We start from the raw sequence: 16,254 nt of genomic DNA, 5'->3' as shown, positions 1-16,254 counted from the left end.
GCAAAACTGAGCAGGATCTTTTTAACACACAATCATGATCCGTTTACATTTACATGTACATTTACTCATTTGGCAGACGCTTTTATCCAGAGCAACTTAAAAGTGCAGGACATCACTAAAGCATCAGTGCAGTAGGAGACCTTGGCATACGAACTAAGTACTACATCTATTCAATAAGTGCAAGGAGAAGTGCACCGAAAGTGCATAGTAAGTGCTAGTTAGGCATGCTAGGGTGTTAGAGGTGTTAGGAGAGGAGTCGCTCTCTCTTCAACAGATTCTTGAAGATGGAGAGGGACGCCTCTGCTCTGATAGCATTCGGTAGATTGGACCACAAACAAGAACAGTCTGGACTGCAATTGCCTCGAGTGCAGGGATGGCAATGTCAGACGACATTCCCTTGGAGGAACGCAGTGGCCGAGAAAGACTATGGTTCAGTTCAAGTAGGCGGGTGCAGACCCCAGAACTCACTCTGAAGCATTAGTGATTTGAATTTGATTCGGGCGGCCATGTACCAGACGGGCTGCTGTAGTCTGGACCATCTGTAGGGGTTTCACTGTACCTGAAGGGAGGCCCGCCAAGTTCAATTGCAGTCTTCCTTCCAAATTTGAAATGTACTGTTCAGAGTATCCAGAATCATGCAAGCCTATGGACTTATCTGTTTGCATTAGTTAAAACACAATATTGTATTGAAGACACTGTTTTCAGAATGGTCATGCGCATCAGTGTCTTAGATGCCATGTTGTCCACAACGGTGAAGAACAGCATGTCCTTACCTAGATAGACTGCTTTTATCATATTTTTTCAACTGCTCTAATGCAGGAGATCAGTGTTAACTGTTAATGTTTCAAGACCTTGTGATGCAGAAGAGTCAGGTTGTACCGACCTCAGTGAAACACTCCGCATGTTCCTTCGGACGCTTGAATAGATTTGTCATATTACCTCAGGAAGACTGGCGCCTGCTACCTGACGAAGTTCACAGATAACTTTGCTTTGAGAAATAACTGACTATGCGTACACAGTATTGATGTGGAGTCAACCCTCCACTCATTAATATATCATGCATGAAAGAAACCGTGTGATAGAGACCAGTCAGCACAGCCATCTTGTGGGCAATCACTCTTTTGATCTTTGAACCCAGCGCGTATCCATGTTATTAGGGTAGACCAGGCACAGTTGGTACAATGGTAAAATGTCATGATCTCTATGATTCACTTGAAAAGGAGATCAGGGACGTCTTGAAGATCGATCATGATGTAAAATCGTCAGATTTCATGCCGCTACTTTCCAGTCCTCATAAATTACAAGAGCCTTTTTTGTCTTGATCCCTCACTTCCCCTTTTCTATATTGCTAGAGGCAAAAGAGTGGTTTGCATCATCTCCGCAGAGGATCAGAAGGGCCGTGCTGTCTCATTTAAGAGAGGATCTATACGTGCTTTCCTGAGCCTGCTGCGTTAAAAGGGCAGCAAGAGAAGGATGATGTAAAAACAGATGATTCCTACGTGCCAGTTATTCAGCTGTACTCAGGAAAGTGGCTACGTCTACTATCTGAATATCAACTAACTGTGTTAAACCTGTGAGCTCTGGTTATGAATTCACAGGCATTCAAAAGGCAAAGTATTCTATTTTTATCAGAGTATTATAGATTCTTCAGTAATGAATACTGCCTCGTCTTTGTAATGATTAAATAGAGAAAACAAACCCTGTTTCTTCTGCGCAAAGTGAAATCATCATTTATCTGATTTATTCAGAAATATTGGAGGAACAGAAGCAGCATACTAGTATCCCTTTGTATCCCTATGGAATGTGACATGTTTAAATGATTGCAATATTTGTAGAATACTAACATTAATATCTAACACTGATGTTTACATTTAATAAACTGCTGGGTCAGGCATTGCAGGAAATGTTCCAACTCATGTAACCCACGAAGGAAGGGCGGATGTACAGCATAGACCTTGAGCTAGTTTTTTTGCGAAGGCAGGAATTATTTTGACACTCACGGAAAAAAATCTGCTCCAACACAATCATCCTCTTCGGTAAAAAAAAACAGATGTGTTCGCAGTTATCTGTGGGAAGGGGTTTACAGAAGTCTCATATTTGAGTCAGTCGCAAAAACCTCTTGTATCACTTGATCCCTCTGTCAGTATGAGATAGAGGCTACCCCAGCCTCGTTTAGAGTAATTAAGCCCCAGTATACAAGTTCAGTTGGTAATGATAATAAAATATTTCTAATGTTCATATCACTGCTCTTCACAATAGGAGTTATTTAAGAAAGACCTTCAGCGCGACCCAGTCACTCACTGTTTGGGCAAACCACACCGTCACTTAAGGCTTAAAGGTCCACACCTCCTGGCAGCAGGTGCAGCTCTTGCGTTCCTGCTCTCGAGTGTAATGAAGTGGCCTACCAGCTGAACCCAGTTTCAGCTCTGCAGCATGAAAATGTTCCCCCGGTCTGTCGGGACTCCTCATTACTGCCCTATGGTTTTGTTTACGAGCTAAACTGCTCACTGCATAGTGTCAAACCTCAGCCAAAAGGCCATGTCTCACATTCCAGCCCATTATGCCGCAGCTGCATTGCGTCAACCAGAAATGCCCCGAACTAGTTCAGGGCACATGTTTGTGCTGATTGTGTTTATTTCTGGTCTGCATTTGTGTATGTGTGTGTGTGTGTGTGTGTGTGTGTGTGTGTGTGTATGTGTGTGTGTGTTTGTGTGTGTGTGTGTGTGTGTGTGTGTGTTTATGCATCTATGTCCAATGTATAAATATATGCTGTGCTTGTACTGCATGTGAGTGTTCTTTCGTGTTTGCATCCTAATCTTCCCTATTATGATATTGCCCAGCTTTATAGTGACGCTTACGCCCACATTACTGTTAACACTGAATGACCTCCTCTGCTTTTGTATTCATGAGATGGTCCTCTGTTTATTTGCCCATAGATTGATATGGCGTTTTAAATAGAGCCAGTGCCCTTAATATTTTTCTATCTTGAGAGAATGGAGATAATAAGGGCTTCCCATTTTGACTGTCGTGATGAATATTGCTGCAATCCACCTGTCTGTTTTTGTTATGGAGTGAGATTGTAATAGTTTGTCCTCTCTCTTGTTGTCCTCCTCTCTCCTTCTCCTCTGTCCGTTTATCCATCAGAGAGCCAGCTGCTTCCAGGGAATAACTTCACCACAGAGTGCAACATCCCTGGAAACTTCATGTGTGGAGATGGGAAGTGTGTCCCAGGCGGGTGGCAGTGTGACGGATTGCCCGACTGCTTTGACAAGAGCGACGAGAAGGGCTGTCGTAAGTCCAGTTTAGGTTCCATTATCGAATCTTTTTTTAGCTCTTAGCTGTGCCTTAAAGGAATGTATCCAGATAGCCAGTTTAGTCATGTCTTCTCAACTCCTGAACTCCTTGTGCTGTGCAGAATTGCAGTCGAAGTTCTCCCTTCCCTATCCGTAGAGCCATAAGGGCCATTTAAACCTAATTCTCTGCCAGCTTAAATGAAGTCCCCTCCTCGCTCTCCCCCCCACAGCATGCATCCCTCCTCCTCCTCCTCCTCTCTGCAAGACCCTCGGCCCCAGTTTAGCACCAGGGCAAAACTTAATACCATCAAAGCAAAGGCCGATTACTTCTATGTGCAGGAATAGTAGCGCATGCATAATTCCACTGTAAGACTACAGTAATAGTTCAGTTTTGATCCTCACTCTTAGTTGGGTTTGATCTTTCTGGTCTGCTGCTCCTCCTTCTCCCCCTCCCGTCTCAGCCAGAGCTCCACACAAAGATGGGATTGCTGATGAAGATTGACTTTGAGGCCCTGCCACACTGAATGGAAACACCCATCTCCCGATATATTCATCTCTCTAAATGTCTCGCGCTCCCGTTTTTCTTCCTCTCCGTGCCTTCCCACTTTATCTCATCTGATGATTTTTGGCTTTTGGCTTGTAATTTGCTTCACAGAGACTTGTTTTCAATTAGAAAAGCATAACGCGCATCTTGCAGAGATTTTTTTTTTTTTTTTATTTTCCGGCTAATTCTCTGCCAGAAAAAAATCACCCATGGTTTCTCATCCATTCTGTCACCTCTCTTTATTTCTAGCTCTTCTCCTCCTCCTCCTCTCCTCCAGCAGTCACTTTCTCTCACTGTTCTCACTTGTTGGCAGCCCAGGGAACAGTCAGAGTACTCTTGACAAACTTGTGTCCCATGGCGTACCAGCACACACAGACACACACCCTATATAGCCAAACTTTGTAATCATCAATCTTTTTAGTTTGTAATGCCTGGGTCATTTAAGTTAGAGAAATTTGGTTTCCTAGGCTATCTTCTTTAGTACGCCTTTACTAATGACATTCCTGTAAGTCTGTTGCATGAATAAACTACTTATATAGATGGGTTGTGTGCCCCAGATTCTCATCGCTCTGTGACCTTAAACTGTCAACAACTGTCAGACCTGGAAAAATCATATTCAGATGCGTTTAGACATATTGCATCAGTATTAAATACATGAAGAGTTCCTGTTTTATCTAATCACAGAGTTCAGAGGTCACTTCGGTCAGACATGTTCAATCAAGTTCACCTCAAGTACTTTGAACCTACAGACAACATTTTTTTGTCAGTTGCTGACAGTACATGTGATACCGCAATAGATAAAAGCAAGTTATCATCAAGCATCACACTCAGCCAGCCTCTCCGGATGTGTTTGTTGTTGACGTCTACATTATCTGCTCTGGCATAAGTGGGCCTTATTATCCTCAAATAGATGGCTAGTTGTCAGTCGATATCGCCGGCGACTGCTTCACAAAAGTCCCCAGACAAACCTCTGGCTCCATTAGAGGCTCTGCAGGGACAGACTGACAGACGGAAGGAGGGGAAACAATGGAGTGAGGGAAGGAAGGGAGGTAAAGAGGAGGATTCATTATAGTGGCTACAGCAGGAGTTCTGTCTGAATGTCTGTTATCTGAGGAGGAACACACTGCCTGGAAACTTAAAGACTGGGTTCTCTGCAAGTAGAATCATAATTAGTCACCCCCCTCTCAGAAAACACACATATATGAAACATGTATTTCAATGCAAAATCCTCAGAAATACTGCTCTCAGACTGACTTTATATAACCAAGTAGGAAATCACACAGGGTATCTATACCACTGTCCTTTGCAATCGCAGCCATTACCATGGAGGCAGAGCAGTGTTGACCACCACCACAGGATATTAAATTTCCTTCCATCTGTAATATGAGCAGTTGGCTTCTGCCAGGAGGTTTCCAGGAACATGTGGTTTAATTGACCATCAATATGGATGTTTACAGTTTTTTTAATTTATTTTTTTTATACTTTGACCACTTCTTTCATTAATTAGTCAGTTTTAAGGTACGGCGGATGAGACTGCTAGACCATTAAAACATTTTATTTTTAGCAACCCTCCCCTGCTTCTCTCTCTAGACCTCTGTTAGGCATGGACAGTTTGTGCTTTGCGTGCAGGCATATATGCACAATATCCTTTTGTATTTATGGCATATATGTGTGAACATATATAATTCTCTGGTACCTTTTTGCTGAAGGACCTGTGCCTATTTTTACCACATGAATTTGCACCAGAAGACAGCTGTAGTTAGAGAGTAGATCCTCCTGTAAGCCCATGCTGTTTAGCCAGCAGATTGTGCTGATGTGTGTGTCTCTGATCCAAGGAATACTTATGCAGAGCCCGAGATAAAGGTCATATGTGGTGATGTCTCCCTGGTGTCTCATTAATGAGAATTTTGTTTTTTTGGAAACCATGTAGCTAATGGGGAAACACAAAGGAGAACAAATCAATTTGGACTTGCAAATTACTTGGTGGGATATGTAAACAATAACTTTCTTTTGAATCCGTGTGAAATTTGAACACACTCACTCTGTACATATGAGGATGCAAGCGTCCAATTAGCACTTTTCTTGCATTCTGCAAGACAGAAGCACCCACACATGAATTTAGGATGTTTTTTTTACCATCAGTTACTTTACCTCAGCTTTTTTTTTTTTTTTTTGACCCGCCTATACTTTATTCCATTACATCAGTGGGTGAGGAGGTTCAGAAGAGAATAATGCAAACCTCTTCCACATTTGCCTGCCTCTGTTCTTTATTTATTTACTTATTGCTGATGTGTTCCAGTCCGCTACACTTCATAGGAGAGGAGTTGTCTCTCGAATGGTCAGGGAATTTTTAGTCACCTAGAAAAGACAGGCTTTTCCCTTCCTCCCAGGCCCCACTGCTCTTCTCTTGTTTGTTCTTCCGGTCCCCCCTGGCACAAGGGTCAACTTCAGTCATGTAAATACTTTTTGCTGCCTCTTAAATAACAGTCTGGACTGAGAGAAGAGAGGCAGTCGCTCCAGCCTGAATCTTATTGCATTAAAGACGCAGCTTATTGTATTACTGTCCTGCTGCGCGAGGCTAGGACCTTCTACAGATCCTTTTTATGAAGTCCAGTTTATTATGAAGTGGATCCTCTGCTTTGCTGCACGTAAATTTAACTGAATTTCAGATGGAAAAAAAATATGTGTCGTTTTTTTCTTTTTTGCAATATCTCCATCTGCTCAATGTGCTTGTATGTGCGTATGTGTTGGCAAGTCTGAGGGGTCTTCAAGCAATGATTCAGAGACAGGCTTCTGACTAATTCCTCACACAAAGAGGTCAAAAGTACCATCCTGCTCTCTGGTGTCCATAACGACAGCCTGGGAGAGTGTTAGACGAAATGGATACTGACAGAGGAGAGAAGGAGGAGAGCTGACTGAGCTTACTGGACCTCAGAGCCAGGATTAGCCTCTTTGCCCTTGTCTGGGCAGAGCATGAGCAGGCGAGAGAGGAGAGATACGTGGTAGGGCCGAAAGGGTGAGTGGATATGATGTATAAAGCAAGAAGTGAGGAATCAAAGATGGGGGGGACACAAATGGAGTTGAGAATGAGAGAAACGACAGAGAGGCACATTTCAAAGAAACGACTGTTCTGAACTAGCAGTCCTGCAGGCTGAGGCCATGGCCTCTTTGTGTGTGCAAGAATGAAGTCAGAATTCTTCACTGACAAACTTCTGAGAAACTTCAACTTTTACTTTGGTTTAAATTAGAAGGGCCATCAGCAGGGCCAGTGGCTCTGAAAGAGCAAGGATCAGAGCACATCAACTACACGAAAGGGTTGCTCATCTCCTCATACACTGCTCAAATCGAGTTGTTTTCATGTCAGCATGTGTCTAATCCCAGACTATTGTGCCTCAGTATCTAAATGACATGTCTTTAGTGTTGTATTTTCCATTCAGCAGAACACGTTTCCTTTAAAAAAAAAAAAAAAGTCTCATACACGATGTTGCTGCCTGACCCTGTTTCCTTCAGGACAATCATTCCCAACCTGGGGGTCACAAGATAAATCTGAGGGGTCACAAAATGCTAAGTAGGATGGACATTTTTCCCATGCACAAAATGTATTTATTCTTTTCTTCTCTACAAATTTTTTCTTATGAAATACTGGATAGTTTTAGTCTTTTGGGCTTTAAAGCAAAAACTATAAAACTTTTGAAAGAAAAAATATTATGATCTTCCACTTCAAATGATGCTGAATCCATAAGCAGTAAAATGCACACTTTCTCTCTTAAATACACTCTGAGGTTTGACTGCGCCAGCCTCATATGGTATTGTATAACTAGAAGCTTGTGGTGGATAACTTTAGATGACATTGCAGAGTTTGCTGTCTTGATGACTCTTCTTTACTTGACCTGCACATTGTAGCTTTAAACCGAGCACACAAGCGCTCACCAGTCACAGACATATTAAACCAGTGTCCTGTGCCATGAAGCAAACTGTCTTCATGCCGTAACATTTAAAGCAAGATCAGATCTATCAGTACATGTTGAATGCACTGTACAGCCCGATACTGGCTGTGACTCCAGGCCTGTTTTATTCAATCGTTGGTGGAGAGAAAATTGGCGACTCACACAAGGGCTGATGTTTTGTCAGTTAGTTTAAAAGTCTATCAATACTTTGCAACAGTGAACCATTTGGTGTTTTCATTACCTGATGCACTGTTTATTGATCCTGTTAGCTCCTCAAAACAATTAGGAGCGAAATAAATTCAGTTTAGCGGATTACTCGAATATTATCGCATCATCGCTTCCTGCAGTCATAATACAACCTAAAGCCTGGAGCGACATCAATGGTGCTTTTTGTTGTTTTGTTTTTGTGTCTTCTTGTGTACTGACCTCCACAAAATGCCCATGAGTTACTGAACTCAAAAGAGCAACTATATGCTTATCAACAACAAAGTTCTGCTGGGCAGCAGGGGTGGAAATAGCTAAAAAGACTCCAGAGACAGATTGGTCATGATTTAGATATCAAGGCTCACACGCTGCCAATTCGTTACCAAACCCACCCTGGGTAAGGGAAGGGTTGCTGAGATTAGGAGTGTGTGTTTATATGATAAGAGCAATGACCAATGCACTGACTCGAACACAAAGAGCCATATGCTGCTGACAGATGTTTGGTTTTTTTTTCCCTTCTTCTTCTTCTTCTTCTTCTTCTTCTTCGTCTTCTGTCGTCGTCTGTTCACGCTTGGTTCTGCTATGCTTCATTATGCGTAAGGTGTTCCTTGCCCTGCGTGTGTTCAGACTGGAGCATGTCAAGAAAATGGAGAGAGACTATACGGGGCAATAACGGCAGAAAAAGTAAGGAAAGCGGAGGAAGATTTAATGGGACTGAGTCTGGTGCATCCCATGTGCTTAACGGTTGACTGATCAATGAGCTGGTGTAATTAATGCCAAGGAACATGGATGAAATATTGATTAGGGTCTCTCACTCTGATTCTGTCTCTCGCCGCCTTTGTCTCTCCTAGTTTTCTCTTTTAGGTTGAATTCTATCCTTGTTCCATCGATGGGCACAAATTAGGAGAAAATGATTGCTTCGAAATCTTCAAAGGAAGAAGAAGTGCTGCCTCGTCATTTTACAATACAATGTTGGCTGCTATCAGTTCAAACAAGGCGATTTTAGCAGCAAGTAGCTTTCTATGATGAATATTGCAGCAGGGTTATTATCTGACAGATCACTCGCTGCTTTTTCACTATATGCCCTTGCTTGCTTTCCCCTTTTATTGGAAGTTGTTGAAATATTACTGATATTTTGCACATGCGCCTGCTTGTACTCAGGCCGCTCTTTCTTCCTCATCTAGCATGAAGTTTGATGGCTTTGCAGAACGCCAGTGGCCCGTAAACGCTTGGCCCTTGAGATGGAGGCAGCTCTATAATGTTGCGATTCCTCATCCTGCACAGAAGGTTATTGTACAACGAGAGCGCAGGGCTTAGACAGTGAATTGTACGGAATAATTATTTTGATCCCAAAATCCTCCAGACTGAATCTACCCCTGCCCTTCTTGCTTACACCTTGAGTCCATATTGATTTCCTCCCTTCAGAAATGCTCAGCAAGGTCAGAGAAACCTTTGAAGTTGTCGGTTGTCTCTACTCTTCCTTGGCCTCTACTCTCCCGCTCTCATTTTTCCTCTGTTTTCTTTCTTGTTAGTCTCTTCCTCCGGTCCTTCTCCACACTCTGTCAATCATGCATGCCCATCACGAGCAAGCCTACCTGTGCCGAACAAGTTATTCCGTTCTCTGGGGAGTCGAGGAGAGGGAGAAAAGGGGAGAAGTGTGGAGAAGGGCATAAGGGTGCACGTTGGGGAAGAGCAAAGCATACTATATGCAACAGGAACTCTGCTGATGGATACAGGCTGACATGAATGCTGAAGCCTCAGGGGAGATAAAGACGAGGAAGGAGAGACAAACAGTAGCATTCTGTTTCAACTTCATGTCAGATTATCAAATGATTTACTATTAAACCCAAAGTATGTTGTGGGTTTGAACTTTGTTTTGCATTGGATATTGAAAATACGTCGAAATATTTGAGTCTTGTTTCTTTTTCTGTATTTTAAAATGTTCTTGAGGAAAGAAATTTGGGGCTCCTGTCAAAAATAGGCGCCTCAATATAGTGTGTGCGCCTGTAATTGTATAGGAGATAGTAACAAAGAGTTTTGTGTATTTTATTTTTCTATGTGTGTCCTCCAACTGTGCATTTCGGTTTGATCCAGCCATGTTTTTCTGCTAGTGATAGTCTTACCTCAAGGAATCAGCTCGACTGCTAACCTCATTCGTTTTCATTTGTGCTGCTCAGTGAACACTGGAACTAAGTTTGGAAGGCGTCCAACACCCTGCCTGTTTTACGTAAACAACTTCTACAAAGGCTCAGAGAAGAGAAAGAAGATTTGGCAAGAAACTAAATCAGTTCAAACCGAGAAACAGAAGGACTGGAGACAGGATGACATTCGCGGTTGTAGGTTGAAGAGCAAAGCTGATGGAATGAATCAGCGTTACCTGGAAATCTGAGCAGTAAAAGTCCAGGCCGTGGAATAAACCTTCAGAGAATTATTAAAGGAAACTTAATAAGTCTGTGTTTATACCAGCTCTTACACCCCTCAACTTGCTCCTTCTAATTAATTTTTTTTTGTCTTGCTTGTCTTGCGTCCCCAAAACACAGCTAAGCACATTAGCTCTATCCTTCCAACCAGCACTGTCTCTCCCCACCCACGAATTTCCCCTCATGAGCTTGTCCTTCAAGTGACTTTTGAGCTAATTTGGAACACAAACACTGGGTCAGATGAATCCTGCCAGCAGTAGAAGTGTAATGAGGATTCGGATGAGGGAGGAAGTGAATGAGGAATCGCAGAGCAATAACAGAGCTGTCTTTCTAGCCGAGCCTGCCAAGCAACAAAAAAAAAAAAAAGCAGCCAGGATCCATGGCTATACAGAGGAGAAGGAAGTTGTATTTTCCAAGAAGAAACTCTATATGTCTCCAAAAAACCAGAGCATGTTTCCATTAATTCCCACAACAGGTTCAAAAACAAAGGAATCTAAAAATATAGAAGAATCCGAGACATGTAAAATAAATTAAACTAAGGAATAAAAGATGATGTTGCCTTTGTTTGTGACCAGATGAATTTCAATGTACCCCCTCCACAGCAAGATGTTTTTGTATATTTTCTTTTATGTGTTGCTACAGCTCGAAGCCATGTCTGTTTTTCTCCCTGGACTCTAATGATTGTGATATACCATGCAAAATGAGCTTTGGGTGGTAAGAGCCTCCGCTGCCCAGGTAAACAAAGGCTTCCCAGACTACAGACACAGAAATCGGGCACTATCCCAGCTTCCTCCCGCGTTCAGCGGATTAAATTTCATCCTGGAGACGGGCGCTCCAAACCCTCGTGGTTGTTATGCCTAGCCCTCCCCCCTCGCTACACATAAGCTTGAAAGAGCTCATAAATCAGCCTACCACAATATATTGTAGAGGGAAAAATGTGCGCCCCTGGCATTTGAGATGGCACAATGCCAACCTATGAGCAGGCCAATTCCACCCTTTGTATTCAGTATAGAGAGAAAAAAAAACAGAAAGACTGTTTGGTGGCTTGCATTTCAGATGCACTCATTTAATGCAGTCATTTGAATGTGCGGGTCGTTCCATCCTATTGTAGTTTCGTAGTATTTAATACAATGTTTATAATGATATTCGCTCACTGGCATTAACATCTAGTCTTATTTAACTAATATTATAACAATGTCTAAGCTGTAATTGATAGCTTTTCCTTTCTCTGTCTCCAGTAACCATTGTTACAACAGCAGTTGCTCTCACACAAAGCCAAATTTACAAGTTTAAGCTTTTGTATTATAATGCAAATTACTGGAAGGGAATAATCCATGACTATAGTTTAACAAAAGCCAGAATAGAGGAAAAAAAAAAAGGTCTGCGAGATAACACTGTGTTTCACACAGATGTGGCTCATTATTACAAACTGTAAATACATTACCAGTGGCTTTAGTGCCATGTCTTTTTTTTTTATGTCTTTTCTTGTTGGCATCAGGCTTTAAAACTTTAACTTCAAAGCGATCGAGTCAAAGCGAGGTCCTTTATCTTCTGTTTTCTACCTGTTTTCTACCTGCTGTCTTGTTTTTCTCCTTCTGCCAAGGAAGACCAATGTGTTTGAATTAAAACTCGGGGGTTTGCACTAAACGGAGCACGCCAGGCATTGATGTTCTGCAGGCTCGTCACTCAGTCTCAGGCCTGTCCTGGGAGATAAGACCCGTTGGCCCGCTTAGGCTGATCAATGGCAGAATCCATACAAACACTCTCCCACACGATTTGCTCTCTTTGTCTTTGTCATTAACTTGTTTTCTTCTCCTATCAGTACTTTGTGCTTGGGATCCTACCCTTTACTTGTCATACTTAAGAGAACTTAAAGATAAGCATTACAGAACAAAATGAGCTGGATAATTAATTGGTCTCTATTACACAGCAGCTGCTTGACTGTCTGAACCTTTGTTGAATGGTTTACTGTTTTAATTTTTAATTCACATTTGTGTGTGTTACATTATTACCATAAAAATAAAAAAAACTTTAAAACTTTAACTTTATTGATGGGTTCTTCCCTCCCCTTGTGCATCACAGCCAAGGCTAATTCTGTCATAAAACATGATGTATTGCTTTAGAAATCGCTGCATCATCTTCTCATCACCCACAGACTAATCCATTGTTCTACTCTTCCCCCACTTCCCCCAACCTCCCATCTGTCCTTAGCTAAGGTCAAGTCGAAGTGTGCTCCCACGTTCTTCGCCTGCGCTAATGGCGTCCACTGCATCATCGGACGCTTCCGCTGTAACGGCTTCAGCGACTGTCCTGACGGGAGCGATGAGGAGAACTGCAGTGAGTCTCACAACACGGCAACCAAATCCAATAAGAGCAATTGGTCTCATGCCATGGTCACCAGTGATGTACTGTCCTCCAGTCATAACAGTTTGTTATTGCTGCAGCCACTCATCATACAGCCAGTGGATGGTAGAGGATGAATATGTACTTTACTGATGTAAAAGCACAAATGTTCCTGTAAAGGCCGAGCAAGGAATTAAAGGGGCGTTCCAGCAATTTCACACATTAAGGTCACTTTCCTCATCATGTACTCAGGTCTGAGAAATTAAACCTGATGACGTCATAGTGATGTCAACAGCATTATATCAGCTTGGGCATGTACAATGAAATAAACATACAGAAAGACCGAATTACAAACTTGGGGTGTTAACCAGGCAGGGAGAGAGGCCTAACCAAAAGGTAGGTAGGTAGGTTGCAACGTGGCAAATGTAGGATCAAGTGCTTATGGAGCTTGACCCGTACTGAGGAATAAAAGTGTGGATATTTCAGCCTCTGCTGTGTCATTATATTTTTTTTTAATCAGCTTCCTTTGAGTCCTCCAATGTAATAGAAATGCTATACTAAATCGCTGTAGTACCCCTTCAAGCAACATATCGGCTTCATCAGTAAACTACAAAAAGAACAAATTACTTGAACAGACCAGTGCAGAATAATGGGAAAAAACAACACTTACTAATAAAAATGCAATCGATTCATTTAATCTAGGAGCTAACAGGAGGAGTCAGACAAATACAGATAACAATCACCACACATCAATACATGTTGCGCATGTCACACATTTCTTTGTCTCGCCGCGTCTATTCTTCCCTCCCTCTGCTTTCTGTTTGTAAACAAGTAAATGAAAAGACCTTGCTCAAAATACAAAAATGCAATCATCAACATTGTTACTTTGCTGTGCTTTAGCTTTTCCTAGTGGCAGTACAGTGTTTCCCTCCTAAAGTGTAAAGCTGTTATGCTTTATATCCCATCTTGCAGAGGAAAATGAAAGAGCGTGTCATTTTATAAAGAATGTAATTTCTATACCGCTCCACTGTCCCCTCCACTCCTTTTCAAGTTATATCACTTTTTTGCATTGTAACTCCTGACTGTGCTCCCTTGGGTTTGGTTTTTTTATTTATTTATTTTTTTTTTTTTTTATCTTGCTTAAAATATCTATACATCAGTAGACAGGTTGTTGTTGTTGTTGTTGTTCTGCTGTTCTGTTCTTGGTCTGTATTATCACATTCTCCTCACATGACCCCATCACTGCTAGAACGTGCATCAAACCAATCACTCACCATTGTCAGAGGCAGTGTTCCTAGCCTGCAGGGGCCCACACTCACAAATCTAATCTAGCCATTTAAATGGGGCTATGCTCTACGCTCCCAGCACATACTGCGTCACGACTGTGTAATTGTCTGGATCTTCTCACAAGATAATTCTGCCTCATTTTGAAAAAGCTGGAACAAAGACAAATGAGAAAGTGTGCTAATAAGAAGTGGTAGGGCTGGACAGGTTTTTTTTTTTCTTTCTTTCTTTTGAGTTTCAGTTTGATTTTTTATCAGACTCATGAGATCAAATGCTTCACTGACTCACACCGTTTTAAATGTTTAATTTCTTCTCTGAAAATCCCCATGAACCTGTAACACCCATGTTTTTCTTTTAAATTTAATGATATCAGCAAGTTGTAGATGGGATGAGAGCAACAAGTTTACAAAATCGACTTCTAACAAATTACACAAACGACCTCTGCAGAATAGTAATGCAATTTGCCTTGAAATCATTTCTTTATGCACTGAAGTTTCTTAGAGGAAAGGTTACACAGGTGCTCCTGTGTCTCTTTGAGCTTTGAACTGAAAACCTTTCTGTGACCTAACACTTGACCTTTGACCTCTGCTCTGACTTAACCACAGCAGGCAACCCACTGGTGTGCTCCGAGTCTCGCTTCAAGTGTCGAAATGGCCGCTGCGTAGACCGCAGCTTCTTGTGTAATGGCCAGGACAACTGCCAGGACAACAGTGACGAGGAGCTCTGCCTGACAACAGCAGGTACGTCGCTAAATCACACATGAGGCTTTAAATTGGTGGCTTGAATATGTACCAGTGACATGTTTACTACATGAAAAATATATGATGAAATGGATGTTCAAAATCAGACTTGGTGTGGAGTTGCCAATGACAATGAGGCGTCCCTTTCACACGTACTGTAATTACACAGAACCAAGAATGGTCGTGTAGATACATTTTTTGAGTTTTGGAGAGATTGGTTTTGTGATTGGGTTTGTCAGAAATAGCTGCAGAGAGCAATTATGAGTGAATGAGTTAGATAAGTTTTCCTCTCACAGTTATAAGGGAAAGTCTTGAAATAGCCATCTCTATCTTCATTCAGTTAATTCCCTCTATTCAGAGTTCATTTGTACCGTAACACAAATATGACAAACTGGAGTTTGTTCAGTTAATCAGGACATAATCGTCTGAAATATTGGCAGTGAACTTTAGAACAGGTGGTAGCCTGTAGATGCAGTATTTAGCTTTTCTATTAAACTGGATACAATGATGATAGACAGGTTGGAAGATTCTTTCACTCAATATGTCACATCATCTGATATTTCTGGAGACTTCACTTAGGAAATATATAGTACAGTCTGTGCTTCATGAAGATACAGCAAAGCCACTGACAGATGAAACTTAAAGAAGACATAAGCTGCTTTTATTCTCCTAACTCCGAAAAGAACATTCCTCCCAGTGTCTGTTTAATACACACAAACACGCCGTGGCATCATTAGCATAATGTTACAAAATACAGTGCTGTTGATGGCATTCTGGTGAGTTTGCATTGTAGTAGCAGTAGGATCATCCCTGACAGTGAGTCTGATGTCTTCTGTTTATAAAAATGTCTTATACACTGGCAGGTACCACTTACATCTGGCATGCCATTCTTATTCCACTGGCAGCTTCACTTCTCACAAGCAGCTGCCGCCACTACGGCACAACAGTCAGCTTCTGTCATCACTTCAGCTGTACTTTCACTGGCAAGCTGACACCACTCCTGCCAGCAGGCCAGCCCTGATGTGCATATAACCCCCCAGGCAAAGAAATGTGGACCACCGGCAGAGTTTTTTATATTGCTTCACAAAAAGATATCCCTTGTTGAAATGCCGCGTATGGACTTACTCCGTAGGAAAAAAAAGAAGTCTGTCAAAAATAACAAAACAAAGCTGACAATAACCCGTCAGCATCTAGCCCACAATACGGTAACGTTATTACCAGTACTGACATAGGCAAAGTCAGCAGAAACTTGATCGAAACACGAGAGGCAGAACATGTCTGATAAACGGGGGGTGGAGCTGTGCAGCAGTCACACCATACAGTCCAAAATATGAACACTAAATCGAGGCAAAACATTTCAACACCGTTTATTTATTCTTCCTTCCTCAGCTGCAGAAAATTGCTGCGCTCTGGCACTACAGGCAAACTACAGATCAGATAATGATTGCAGGAGATAATTATTCTACTTATTATAATTTA

The 16,254-nt window shown here is 41.9% G+C and overlaps 1 protein-coding gene across 2 annotated transcripts in view; it reads left to right on the top strand.

Annotated features, from left to right (window-relative positions):
• Positions 1–16,254, top strand: part of ldlrad3 (low density lipoprotein receptor class A domain containing 3) — a 75,288-nt gene that overhangs the window by 24,561 nt on the left and 34,473 nt on the right. Inside the window, exons 2-4 of one of the 2 annotated variants that reach the window (XM_056387862.1) lie at positions 3,145–3,291; positions 12,620–12,745; positions 14,644–14,775. In XM_056387862.1, the coding sequence (XP_056243837.1) occupies positions 3,145–3,291; positions 12,620–12,745; positions 14,644–14,775 (405 nt within the window). Of the gene's footprint in view, positions 1–3,144; positions 3,292–12,619; positions 12,746–14,640; positions 14,776–16,254 lie in introns of both variants that reach the window. The other variant, XM_056387861.1, reaches the window with a different exon arrangement.

This window comes from Seriola aureovittata, chromosome 10 (genome assembly GCF_021018895.1).
Source record: "Seriola aureovittata isolate HTS-2021-v1 ecotype China chromosome 10, ASM2101889v1, whole genome shotgun sequence".
Classification (NCBI taxonomy): domain Eukaryota; kingdom Metazoa; phylum Chordata; class Actinopteri; order Carangiformes; family Carangidae; genus Seriola; species Seriola aureovittata.
Note: the sequence above shows the minus strand (reverse complement) of the source record. Positions and strands in the feature narration are given on the sequence as shown.